This window comes from Chenopodium quinoa, unplaced genomic scaffold, assembly GCF_001683475.1.
Source record: "Chenopodium quinoa cultivar QQ74 unplaced genomic scaffold, ASM168347v1, whole genome shotgun sequence".
Taxonomy (NCBI): domain Eukaryota; kingdom Viridiplantae; phylum Streptophyta; class Magnoliopsida; order Caryophyllales; family Amaranthaceae; genus Chenopodium; species Chenopodium quinoa.
Window position 1 is genome coordinate 3,081,128 of NW_018744113.1, and position 13,876 is coordinate 3,095,003.

Sequence of the window (13,876 nt, forward strand, 5' to 3'; positions counted from 1 at the left end):
TGTGATAATAAACGATGAAATCCGCCCTAAAATCATTAGATCTGCGATTTCATAGCCAATACCATCGTCGAGAAAGAGAGTGGCGGTGATGGGAGCTCTGGTGGATAATTAACGGCGGAGAGCGGAGGAGGTGGTGTGGCTTCCGAGGTATTTAATTTCTTGAATTTGAATTTCAATTTCAATTCGTGTCAATCTCTGCCAAGTACCAATCCATGGGAATTTTTGCCACGAACATTAAGAAAAGCCCTAAAAGTTGTTCGCCGGAAATGGACGACGAAGACGAAGACATCGACGGCGATTTGGGTTGCAGCTTTGAGGAGATCTAGGTTGGTTTGAAGCTTCGAGGAGATCTGGTTGGTTTGGAGCTTCGTCAACAACGAACACGAAGATGACAAACACAAAGACGGCGAAGACGACGGCGGCGGAAGTAGGTGCTTGGCCATTGACGGTTAGAGATAGAAAGAGAAAATGAGAGGAGAGGAGTAGAGAGAGAAAATTAAAAAATGTGGCTGGCCACACCTCATATGAAAGTTAGTGTTAATTTTATATACAATCTAAAGTAAATTTCCTAAAATATCAACTTGCACATTATAATTACTACCTCTGTTTCTTATTATCTACAACAAAGGAATATTTTATGTCTCACAAATAATACCCCTTTGTTGCAGATAATAAGAAACAAAGGTAGTATTACCTACTCTATATTTAAATATTTTCTCTAACAAGTTTTTATTGTTTTAATATATTTCATGTGTTTTAATACCAGGCCGATTCATTACTTTTTATATGATTATTTTTGTATAATAGTTATTCAACATCCGTGCATTGTACGGGATTTAACCTAGTTAATCAATATGAGATAATATAGTCTCTGTAGAAAAAAAGAAAAAGAAAAAAATAGTTAAGGTCTTATTGGATTCAACTCATTAATATCAATTTTTTACAGTCTTTACACGTATAAAAATAAAGTTATTTACTTTACCAGACACGTCTTGAGACCGTGCAAAGTTTAAATAGGGCAATAAATAAACTAATAATGTATGTAAACCAAGTATTGTTAATTATAGTTAAACAATAAGAAAGACAAGTTTTGCCACTGCAACCTCATCCAAAGCGAAACCTTGATGCTCTAAAACCCCATAACAATGGCGGTCACCTCTAAAACCCTTCCAATTCCTCCATCACCAGACTCCTTAAACTCTCTCTACACTAAAACCCATCTTCCCAAATCTCTTTCTCTCACCAAAATTCACCCTCTTTCTCTTCGAAAACTCCCTCAATTCTCCCTTCTCAACCCCAATTCCACCTCCACAACCACCACTTCCACCAACTTCAGCTCTCGAATTACCGAGCTTTGCTTCCATGGAAGCTTAGATGAAGCTCTCAACCTTCTCAATTCAGTTGTTAAAGACCTCAATCTGCTTGTTGAAGACGACGCCATTGTTGCTCTGCTCAAGCTTTGCGAATGGCGGAGAGCGGTGAAGCAAGGTTTTCAGGTATATTCCTATATTTGTGACTCGAAAAAGATTAAGAGTTTTGATGTTAGACTTGGAAATGCATTGTTGAGTATGTTTGTGAGGTTGGGTAAATTGAATGATGCTTGGTATGTGTTTGGGAGAATGGAGGAGAGAGATTTGTTTTCATGGAATGTGTTAATTGGTGGGTATGCGAAAGCCGGGTTTTTCGACGAGGCATTGATTCTGTATCATAAGATGTTATGGGCTGGTGTTAGGCCTGATGAGTATACTTTCCCTTGTGTTTTGAGGACTTGTGGTGGTATGCAGGATTTAGCGAGGGGTAGGGAGGTTCATGTTCATGTAATTCGATATGGTTTCGAGTCTAATATTGATGTGATTAATGCTTTGATTACAATGTATGTGAAATGTGGTGAAATTGTTAGTGCACGCTTGGTGTTTGACAGAATGTCTCAAAGAGATAGGATTTCATGGAATGCAATGATTTCGGGGTGTGTAGAGAATGGAGAATGTTACGAGGGGCTACGATTGTTTCTTATGATGCGTGAAGTTGGGGTTATTCCGGATTTGATGACTATGACATGTGTAGTGTCAGGTTGTGACGGTGTGGATGATGGGAGGTTAGGGAGGGAAGTTCATGGATATGTTATAACCAGTGGTTTAAGTGTTGAAGTTGCAGTTTGTAATTCATTAATTCAAATGTATATAGGTACTGGAAATTGGGTTGAAGCAGAAAGAATTTTTGCTAATATGCCATGTAAAGATGTAGTGACATGGACCTCAATGATTTCTGGATATGAAAGTAATGGTTTTCCTGATAAGGCGATAGAGAGTTTTAAAGTAATGGAGAGTGAAGGTATCGTGCCAGATGAGATCACTATTGCTAGTGCCATATCAGCGTGTGCCTCGTTGAGTCTTCTAGATATGGGTATGAAACTTCATGATTTAGCTGTTAGAACAGGATACATTTCATATATAATTGTTTCTAATACACTAATCGATATGTACTCCAAGTGTAAATGTATTGATACAGCTTTGGAAGTTTTCCATCAAATCAAAGACAAGAACATAATATCGTGGACTTCAATCATCTCTGGGCTAAGACAAAACAACAGGAGCTTCGAGGCATTATTTTTCTTTCGTCAGATGAAACTTTCTTTAAATCCTAATTCAGTCACTTTGATTTCCGCCCTTTCTGCATGTGGCAGGATAGGAGCTCTAATGTGTGGAAAAGAGATCCATGCGTATGCCTTAAGGACCATGTTGCCATTCGATGGATATGTACCAAATTCAATTCTAGATATGTATGTTAGGTGTGGTAGGATGGAACTTGCATGGAACCAGTTCAATGGATGGGGTAAAGACATTGCTGCATGGAATATTATGCTCACTGGTTTTGCAGACCGAAAGCTGGGAGTACTTGCTGTGGAGTTCTTTCATAAAATGCTAGCTTCAAATGTAAACCCAGATGAAATCACCTTTATAGCATTACTTTGTGCCTGTAGTAGGACTGGCATGGTGGCCGAAGGGTTGGAATATTTTGACAGCATGGAAACTAAGTATTATGTTTCTCAAAATCTGAAGCATTATGCTTGCATAGTTGATTTGCTAGGACGTGCTGGTGATTTAGAGGATGCTTATGCATTTATTCAAAATATTCCTCTTGAGCCAGATCCAGCTATTTGGGGAGCCTTATTGAATGCTTGTAGGATTCATCAGAATGCCAAGCTTGGGGAACTTGCAGCAAAGAAAATCTTTGAAGTTGATGAACATAGTATTGGATATTATGTTCTTTTGTGTAATCTATATGCTGGTTGTGATAAATGGAACGAACTTGCTAGAGTGAGAAAGACGATGAAGGAGAGAGGTTTAATTGTTGACCCTGGCTGTAGCTGGATAGAAGTGAAGGGGAAAGTACATGCATTCCTCAGTGATGATGAGTCCCATCCTGAGATAAAAGAAGTACATGCCGTTCTGAAATCCTTTTATGAGAGAATGGAAGCAGCTGGAATTGATAAGGCTGAGACTCTTTCTGAAAATGCTTCAAAAGCAGAGGTATTCTGTGGTCATAGCGAAAGACTGGCCATTGGATTTGGGCTTATCAACTCTGCCCCAGGGACACCTATTTGGGTTACTAAAAATCTTTATATGTGTAAAAGCTGTCATAATATTGTAAAATTTATTTCAAAAGTTGTTAGGCGAGAAATTTGTGTTAGGGATACTGAACATTTTCACCACTTCAGGAATGGTGTTTGCTCTTGCAGTGATGAGGATTACAAGGAAACATTGTATATTAGTCATACATCGTGTACAATGTAGTTGTAAATATAATTATCCCAACATTTTTGTGCCATAAGGGGCTTTCTTCACTTTGAAATGGCTCTGTGAGACTGGTGGCTGCGGCTTTGCTGCTGCTACAACCTCACAGTTATACTGTCCGCATCTTGCTCATAGATCTCATACAAGAACACTTGTCAAGTTTCTAGAGACTATATACAAGAACACTGGTCAAATTTCTATGACATAGTCTCTAGAAACTTGGTATCTTTGGCAGCCACAAACTGCACTACCATTATATTATAAAGGCATAAAGGACTTAAGAATCTGTATGCATTGTTCAGTTTGAATTTTAGGCAAGTATCAAACTTTCTTTACATTCTTTTTATTTATTTTGTTAAGAATAAAAGATGATATATTAGCAGAACTAACCTTTTTTTTTTTTTTAAAATTAGCAGCTTATGCTGTCTAAAGGTACTAGAATACCAAAACTAACTTATTTCTGTTCTTTGGAATAGGTCTAATTAAATTTGGCTCGTGCTGAGTACTCTGTTGAGCCAGTGGAACACTGCAGCTATTCTTTCGATCCTGAACCTCTTCAGTTCATCTCTGTAAGTACGGAGCTAAATCAATTTATCTGGAGTACTGGAGCCTGTTGTGATTCTTTTCTTGAGGATTTAATAGAGTAGAAGGGTATGTGAAGTTTTATACAGTATTATTTTATTGCATTTTAAATATATTTTTGTAAACTTTGCTTATCCTCTCTGCCAGCTGATAGTCATAGATTTTTGCTTGTAATGATAATTGTTTACACTTAACAAAATTGTGAGATACACTGGTGCCGCAACTAGGGGTGTGAATTTAACGACTGGATAGGACATTGCCAACTTCAAATCTAATCCAAAAATTATTGTGACTCGGATTTATGAATCTAAGTCCAATCCAAACAATTTCACGTCTAGTCTAATAACATCTAGACTTAGATATTTGATTACAAGTCGGATAGTCTGATCCAAACTTTTTCATGTCCAGTTTGGTCCGATCAATTTGGGCTGGATTTGATTGGATTTTGGACATTTGTCAGTTCACTTAGGGCTCATTTGGTTCGTTAAATTAGATTGGATCAGTAAGGAGGTTTGGATTTAAAATCCCATACTAGTTTGAAATTGTTTGGTTTATTGTTGGGATTGTTTCCACATATCATTAATGGAATGGATTGTGAATCATTGGGAGTTAGATAGATATGGGATTCTAGAGGAATAGGGTAGAGTAAAAATTCCTTTGGTATGAGGTTTTGTAGTTAAAAATCCAACCAAACAATTAAATGGAAGAAATATTGACTTTAACACCCGACAAATTGTTTTTAACACTATAGTAGATATTTCCATTGTCATGTCATGGGCTGCTGACCAATGCAGATGCCTTGGTTCTCCCTAAGCTTGCTGTTAATAATAATTTATTTGCGCAAATTGATGGCTATAAGCCTGTAACTGTTTATAAGTTGTGTGTATATGTTATGTCGTCTTTTGTCCATGGCAAGGGATATGTGGGAGCTCTAAAGGCTATGTTTATGTTATTAGGTGCGCAAAAGGCCTTTGAACAAAAAGGAGCTTACTCGAAAAGAAGATGTAGTTACTGTTTATGACAATGCTTTGACTGTTCATGAACCCAAATTGAAGGTATCTATATTTCTGTATGCAGTGACAACTTGAGATTAGCTTTCTATTGGATAATTCGACTGTGGGTTTTAATGTTTTATTGTTTACTATTTCTGTCCTTGAAATTATTCTATTTTAAATTGTGAAATTACTACTTATTCTATTTATGCCCTTACACATGAAAGGTGGCTGTAACAGCATATGTTGAGAAGCATGAATTTTGTTTTGATGCTGTTCTGGATGAGCATGTAACAAATGATGAGGTATTCCATATTTTTGAATTTAAGCTATTTTGGTTATAATAATGGACATATAGTAATGTTCATAAGTATTCTGTTTTGCTATTTCTCATTTCTTTTTCCATCAGGTATATCGAATATCGTGGTACAGTTGAACCAATCATTCCAACCATATTTCAGCGCACAAAGGCAACATGCTTTGTATATGGTCAAACTGGTATGTAGGGTTTCTCTTCTCTGTTTACTTGTCTGCAATGTGAAATATAGGATTGTGTTCATGTTTTTTTTTTGTCAGTTTTCACTCCAGCAAGTTTGAATTATAGTATTGTTTTTTATCAATTCCTTCGGAGTTTGTAATAAAATAAATTGTTATTTGTTCGTCAAGATCTCCACTTCTGGTACTTTAGTGGGCTGTAGTGGGAGCAACTTCTTAGGGATTATTTGTTGTTACTTTCTTTGCTGGATTAATATACTAGAGGATAGACTTGTAGTTCTAACTTTTTGTTAGTTCTCACACTTTGGAGCTTAAGCTTTGAATGGTAGTAACCAGAAATATACAATCTAGATATGCCTAGTAGAGGGATGCTAACATGTGCATACCTTTATCATCTTGGGGAAATGAAATGATCCTTCAAGCGAGTAAGCCGAGGGAACATCATTGCTGGAAGCAGCTGTCCTGTGCTCATGCTATGGGTTTGCTGATATAAAAGGGAAGGTGGGAGCTTTGAGGGGTGAGGGAGGAAACAATTATTGTTATTGCAATTCAAAGTATTAAACAATACTGTAAAACTTAAAAGATTTCTCTTATAAGGCAAAATTCTGATGTCTGTTCAGGCTTATACATTGAGAGATGTATAATTTTTTGTTTTTTATGTTTTGAATGATCACCTGTGATGTAACGAATCATTCTGTATCTTATTTTCTGGTAGTGGTAAGACATTTACCATGAAACCTTTATCTATCAAAGCTGCCGAGATCTTCTGAGACTGTTGCATCAGCCTGTTTATCGTAATCAAAGATTCAAATTGTGGCTCAGTTACTTTGAGATTTATGGGGGCAAATTGTTTGACCTCTTATGTGACAAAAAGTATGGTTCATGCATGTTAATTCACTTCTTATTCATTTTCCACTTTGGGATAGTTGGATGGGTTACTTTATGTCTAAGTATACCTTGCAACTTTATTGCTATTTGCTCCACTCTTTTACAAACTAATTGTGGTTTGTGATGTTTTGCTGATAATTGTGCTCTGGTTTTTAGATCTTATTTAGAAAAGTGCTTTGTGCGCTTTAGTATGATTTTGCAGCAATGCATGTTGGTATGTTTTTCAGCATGTCCTATTTAAAAAAGGCAATGAAAATTATTTTCTTTTTGTCTTATCAAAGTGTTGTATACTTCTATACTACCTATTAAATCTGTATATTATTAGATAACATGCAGGGATTATTTGAGAGTTTTTGTGTGGATAATTATCTTAGTTGGGATTATTGCATTATTGATTTTGAATACTGACATGATGTACTAACGAGCAATTTTCCCTGTAGGAAACTCTGTATGAGGGAAGATGGACGGCAGCAAGTCTGCATTGTCGGACTGCAGTTTAAAAATTGAAGTTTTTGATGTGCAAATAGTTAGACAGTATATTGATAGAGGGAGTGGAGCTAGAAGTACTGGTACCACAGGTGCCAATGAAGAATCTTCAAGGTCACATGCTATCCTTCAGCTTGTTGTGAAAAAGCACACTGAAGTAAAGGACACAAGATGAAATAATGAAGTTACTGGAGCCAAGATTGGGAAGGTGGTTGGATTCATTGATTTGGCTGGAAGTGAAAGAGGGGCAGATACAACTGATAATGATCGACAAACAAGGTGCTTTTTCTGCCAAGTCTACTACTCATTACTGCTTGTGCTTGTAGTTCGCTCCAACTGAATTTTTTGTCCGCTACCAAATCTTAGGCCATTAAAGACAGGGGAATTAGAAATTTAGAATGTATAAAACATATTAGACCGACATTCTTTGCCTTTTGAGTGGGCATTAGAGGAAGTGGTGTTCTGATTTTCTAATATTTGTTCTTGTTGCTTATGATGTTTCATCGTATTTGCCTTGTTGTCACTTTCTTGGTTGACTTATTTCAGGATTGAGGGAGCTGAGATTAATGAGATTCTTTTGGCTATCAAGGAGTGTATTCGTGCACTTGACAACGACCAACGTCATATTTCATTTCGAGGGAGTAAACTCACTGAGGTTCTTTGTGGCTCATTTGTTGGCAACTCAAAGACTGTTATGATTTCTTGCATTTCTCCAAATGCTGGATCATGTGAACATACCCCTCCAAGATATGCGGATAGGTACTAACGAGGTGTCCTGTTGTGCTCGCTTATGCTAGACAGCTAGAAGGCAGCCAAGAGTAGTCAAGTAACTAAGCAATCTTTTCTGTTAAGTAAGATTCCAGGTGGAAATGTCTGATTTGTTAGTGTATTTGTAGCGGAAGCTTGTAAGGTGTGGAAAGCTAGTGGTAATTGAAAGAGGACATAAGTAAGAGAAAGGAATTGAAAAGTATATATATATATATATATATATAGTGAGTATTGGGAGAGCTCATTTCTCATGGAGTGGGAATTATCTTGTATTGAATCAATCACTTTGTTCTATTAATACAAACTATCTCTTCCTCTAAGCTGCTAATTTGAATTGAATGTTGATTGTAGTAGTGTCAAGTCAATTAAGGTAGAATATTCTCCAGTAGAGATGACATTCTAGTGTAGTATATGCATGCTACTTATAGAGCTATTATAAATTATTTGGATATGTGTTAAAAGCATTGCACTTCATTCAGTTGCCAAATTATTTGACACTGAAATTGCACCTAAATAAGGAAACCAAAGAAAATTACATTTCTATGGGCAGAACAACCCTATGGGATATTGAAACATCAAGCTGTCTCCGAGGAAGTTATGTAGTGCAGCGATACTGACATCTTAACTTCACTCATGTTTGCTGAGTTCTCGCCTTACCTTTCCATCATGCTGACATCTGAGAATATTCATACAACTTAGCAGCATTAGTTATTCAGTTATATATGCATTTTAATGACATGGTCGGGCATTCACTTGAATGAAGTGGTTTGAACTTACCCAAGCTTTGACTTGTCTGCACCATTCTGTTTTGTTTGGTTGGTGTATTATGATCTGGCAATTTTCTTAGCTTTAGTTGAATGAATCAGGAGTTGCTCAGTTTTTAAGTGGTATGTCATATCTGTATGTTTCTTTAGTGTTTATGATTCATTTGCTCACTCATCTGTCATTTGCACTAAGCCAAGAACAGTAATATGTTGTGTATTGCTTCACGTCACGTTTAGCTGTTGTTTAGAAGTAAGAAGTCGCTCTTTTTTATGCGGATCCTAGATGTTAGCAGCAAGGTTAGCATTATAAGTAACTATATGAATTTCATTGTGGCTCAGGGAACACCTAAGACAATTCGAAAAAAAATAAAATTGTCAAGAGTAAAGCGAAATGTTGAGACTCACACAACACTAATGCATGATTGGTTATGTGCTTATCTCTGATAGAAAGCACTAGAATGTTTGGAAGAGTTAAAAAGCTGGCTTGAAAGCACAAGGTTGCAGTTTTCAGTGGTTGAGAGTCTTGAAATGGCGACGATGTAGTAGTGTAAGTTTGAGAGGACGGGACGGGAACTTACTGAAGCTTTGCAGAAGACCATTTCCACTCGATTGGAGTGCATTAACACCTCAGTGGCATCTCGACCAGATGATGATTTGGAATAAGATGATGTTGATTTATCCCTTTACTTCCTATAGTCTTATTTTTCCTAAGATGTTGATATGAAATTAAGTTAATTATAGGAAAAAATATATTACTATTTATTGAATTTCAAACTTTTATAGTTATAGTTAGTCTTCGAAGTCCCTCGTGTGGGGTGAGAGTAGAGTCGAGTTTACTGGTTAGGGTTCGTTGCTTTCTTTGCGATCCTTTCAATTCTGTTTTCAATTGATTTCTGCAGCCTACAAACAAATTACTCAATCGAATTCGGGTTTCTCTATTTTAGCTTCTCCTCTGTTGTTTTCCCGTTGTTGTTTTCTGGTTGAAATATGGCGGAAGATCTGATGAAGGATTGGGAGAAATTGAAACTAACAGAGGAAGAGAATGCGGTGTTTGTGAGTACTGTCGGTGACGAGACTGACGACGCTCTGAATCCCAAGCTTAACTTATCTCTAATTGGGAAATTATTAACAAATAAACCCTAGAAGCAATGAAGATGGTTATTAAGGGATTATGGAGATTGAACGATAATGTGGCGATTCGTATGATTTACACAAACCTAATCATCTTTCAATTCTTTAATGAGGAAGAAAAGAATCGTGTGCTGGATGGAAGGCCGTGGGCGTTCGACCAACACCTCTTGCTGCTAAAACCTATGACTGCTGATGACCAACCATCGGATATTATATTCGATGATTCCCCTTTTTGGATTAGACTTCTTGATGTATGTTCCTTTTGGAAAACGAAATGCGAAGTTTGCGGAGGAAATTGGCAACTATATTGGAAATTTCATGGAATATGATGATTCAGATCCTCTAGGGCGGGAAGAATTTATGAGGGTTAAGGTGATGGCAGATATTACAAAACCTTTGCGAAGGGGAATGAAGATTGGGACTCTCTCTGGGTCTAGATGGATCGGATTAAAGTATAAAAGACAGGGCGAATTTTGTTATTTTTGTGGTAAATTGGGGCATCTGGACAAAGATTGTCTTGAACAGGACTTGGTGAAAGATGATGAAGAGCTTGTATTCCAATATGGCCCTTTCATGGTGGCATCTCCTATTCAACGCTCCAAAGCACTTCTTGCTGAAAGGGAGAAGGAGGAGAAATGGATTGACTCTATGGCAAACAAGAAGCTGAATCGAAGAGCGACATACAACGACCCCAAAGCTGTTAAGCTTGGTCCTCCCGGGACGGAGAGGAAGTTAATGTTCTCACCCTCAAGGCCTAATTCCCCTGTGCTACAGGATAGGGAAACAAGGTTGTTTGCTGTAACTGATAGGGAAAAAAGAGAGGGGTCTCTTCTATAGGCAGTAATGTTGACAATATGAGGGTTGATGACTTTGAAAAAAAGAGAAAAGTGGAGGTTTCGATGCTTACTGGGGACAGTAATATCCAAGTATAGGGCGTTGGTAATTCCCAACCCCTCGAAGGGCAATGAAAATTTTAAGCTGGAACGTCTATGGGATTGGCAACCCATGGACGGAAAGAACTCTCCGTGACTTGTGTTGGAGAGAGAGGCCAAATATGGTGTTCTTCATGGAGACGAAGATAGACGAAGGAAGAATAGAGAAAATAAAAAGGCGTTGTGGTTTTCAAAATGGCATTTATATGAGTAGTAATGGTAGGTCGGGGGGTATGGGGTTTTGTTGGAGAGATGTAGCTGTGAATATTGTCTCTTACTCTACACATCATTGTGCTGCTAATGTGTGTAATAGTGATGGAATTCCGATTTGGAGAGCTTGTGGCATTTATGGGTGGCCGAAGACAGAGAATAAGCATAAAACGTGGGAGCTCATGATTAACTTAAAATCATCGTGTGATGTCCCTTGTATTATGTTCGGTGACTTCAATGAAATTGTGAGTCCGGCTGAGAAGGAAGGTGGGGCTGTTAGACAGAAAAGCTTGATGGATGTGTTTCGTAGGGCTATTGATACTTGTCGTCTTCGTGATTTGGGGTTCAAAGGTAACATATTTACTTGGCAGAGAGGAAGAAATGTGGATACAGTAGTCCGAGAGAGGTTGGATAGGTTCTTTGGAGATGATAATTGGTGTGGGTTAAACCCAAATTTTTCTGTCCAGCATCTTGTTAGGATGGAATCTGATCATACACCTATTATCCTTGATACTATGAATTATTATGAGAGGGGAACGAAGGGGAATATTTTTCGGTTTGAAGCTATGTGGCTCTCGAAGGATGAATGTAAGGAGGTAGTGTCAAAAGCTTGGAGTGAAGGGGAGGGTCTAGAGCCGCACAAACGCATTGCTATGTGTGCTGATTCTCTTACCAAGTGGTCAGCAAAGACTTTTGGTGCTGTCAAGAAGAAAATAAAGGAGTGTGAGGAAAAGTTGCAAGCGGCACAGGGGAGGCAGGTGGACGCTGCTATGTTGGCAGCATGTGAAGAGCTAGCAGGGGAAGTTAATGAACTCCGGAGGTTGGAGGAATCGTACTGGTATGCGAAGTCCCTGGCTAATGAGATGAGGGATGGGGATAAAAATACATCGTACTTTCATAGAAAAGCAAGTCAAAGGAGGAAAAAGAATCGTATTGAGGGCTTGTATGATTCGAATGGTGAATGGAAGGCGAGGGAATCTCATATTAATAAAATTGTGTCAGATTATTTTATGTCACTATTTTCTTCATACTTGCCAACTGATATTGATGCTGCTCTCGATGGTTTGTCCCCAATGGTTACCCCGGAAATGAACAGGGCGATGGATAAGGAGCCGAGCTCTGATGAGATTAAAGACGCTCTCTTTCAAATGCATCCGAACAAAGACCCAGGTACGGATGGTATGCATGCTCTGTTTTTTCAGAAATTCTGGCATATAGTTGGCCCTGATATTATTACTATGGTAAAAAATTGGTGGAAAGGTCTAATCAATATTTCTGACATTAACAAGACTTGTATTGTTTTAATCCCTAAATTTAATGATCCGAAATATATGACTGAGTTTAGATCGATAAGTTGTCGTAATGTGATTTACAAAATAATATCAAAAACAATGGCAAATAAAATTAAGCCATTTCTCAATGATATTATCTCTGTAAATCAGAGTGCTTTTGTACTGGGCCGATTAATCACTTATAATGCTATGATTGCTTTTGAAATTTTTCACCATATGAAACGGAAAGGGGAAGGCAAACATGGTACTGTGGCCCTTAAGCTCGATATGAGTAAGGCATATGATAGGTTTGAGTGGAGTTTCTTGAAAAGGGTGATGATTAAGATGGGGTTTTGTGATTACTGGATTCGTCGGGTCATGGATTGCATCTCTAGTGTGTCTTTTTCCTTTAAGGTGAACAATGTGATATCGGGCTCTGTCACTCCGACTCGGGGTCTTAGGCAAGGTGACCCAATCTCACCCTATTTATTCCTTCTATGTGCGGATGTTTTTTCTTGTTTACTATCGAAAGCCGCTCATGAAAAGAAGTTCAGGGGGCGAAAATCTGTAACTCCGCTCCTAGAGTGTCTCACTTGTTTTTTTGCCGATGATAACATTTTATTTGAAAAAGCTACTCTGCAGGAATGCTCAAAAATTGCTGAAATTATCAGTACGTATGTGAGAGCATCTGGCCAGAAAGTTAATCTTGATAAGACAGAGGTCGCTTTTAGCAAATGTGTTGACGCGGAGAGAAGACAAGCAATTATGGAGACTTTGAGTGTTAGAGAAGTTGATCGACATGAGAAATATTTGGGTTTGCCAACGATCATTGGGAAATAAAAAAAGGCCATCTTTGCGAGGTTGAAGGAGAGAATTTGGAAGAAGTAGAATGGGTGGAAGGAAAAGTTGTTTTCAAAACCGGGTAAAGAAGTCTTAATCAAAGAGATAGCACAAGTGATCCCAACATACATGGTGAGCATTTTTAAAATTCCAGAGGGTCTTATTGATGAGATTCATAGTCTCTTATGTCGCTTTTGGTGGGGCTCGACGGATGATAGGAGAAAGTTACATTGGCAAAGTTGGGATAAATTGTGTTTACCTAAGGCTAAGGGGGGTATGGGTTTTCGAGATATGAAGTGTTTTAACCAAGCGTTGTTGGCAAAACAAATCTGGAGGCTGCAAACAACTCCAAACTCCCTGCTGTACAAAACTTTGAAGGCGAGATATTTCAAGAACACCGGGGTAATGGAAGCTTGTAGGGGTTATGATCCAAGCTATGCTTGGAGAAGTACCGGGGGGGCGAAGGGGTTGCTCCGTGATGGTCTTGTTTGGCGTGTGGGCAATGGAGCAAACATCAGAGTATGGAAGGATAATTGGCTGGTGAAGGATGGCAAACCATACTCCTTGCAACAACCTGCTGGAACTGATGAGAATATGATGGTATATGAGCTTATGATGGATGGGTATTTGGAGTGGGATGCTGCAAAAATTGAAGAGATGGTTGACAATGAAACCAAGGCTTTGATTCTGGCTACACCCTTATCTTGCAGGAATCGTGGCGAT

General features: G+C 38.2%; 1 protein-coding gene and 1 long non-coding RNA gene across 4 annotated transcripts; both read left to right on the forward strand.

The window, feature by feature from the left end:
• Positions 1-760: 760 nt before the first annotated feature.
• On the forward strand, positions 761-4,108 carry LOC110692506 (pentatricopeptide repeat-containing protein At1g15510, chloroplastic-like). Its single transcript, XM_021869534.1, has one exon. The coding sequence runs from the start codon at positions 1,146-1,148 to the stop codon at positions 3,792-3,794; it is 2,649 nt and encodes an 882-aa protein (XP_021725226.1). The 5' UTR covers positions 761-1,145; the 3' UTR covers positions 3,795-4,108.
• A 110-nt stretch (positions 4,109-4,218) lies between these two features.
• LOC110692507 lies at positions 4,219-8,325 on the forward strand. Of its 3 annotated transcripts, none has more exons than XR_002505477.1 (6): positions 4,219-4,445; positions 5,333-5,431; positions 5,596-5,673; positions 5,778-5,866; positions 7,192-7,516; positions 7,784-8,325. It is a non-coding gene; the product is annotated as an uncharacterized LOC110692507 (long non-coding RNA). The 3 variants fall into 3 exon arrangements; XR_002505478.1 differs by having other exon boundaries at positions 5,609-5,673; XR_002505479.1 differs by having other exon boundaries at positions 4,219-4,363.
• Positions 8,326-13,876: the final 5,551 nt, after the last annotated feature.

Coding starts and splice junctions, on each gene's coding strand:
- LOC110692506 (XM_021869534.1), top strand. CDS start 1,146: ATGGCGGTCACCTCTAAAACCCTTCCAATTCCTCCATCACCAGACTCC.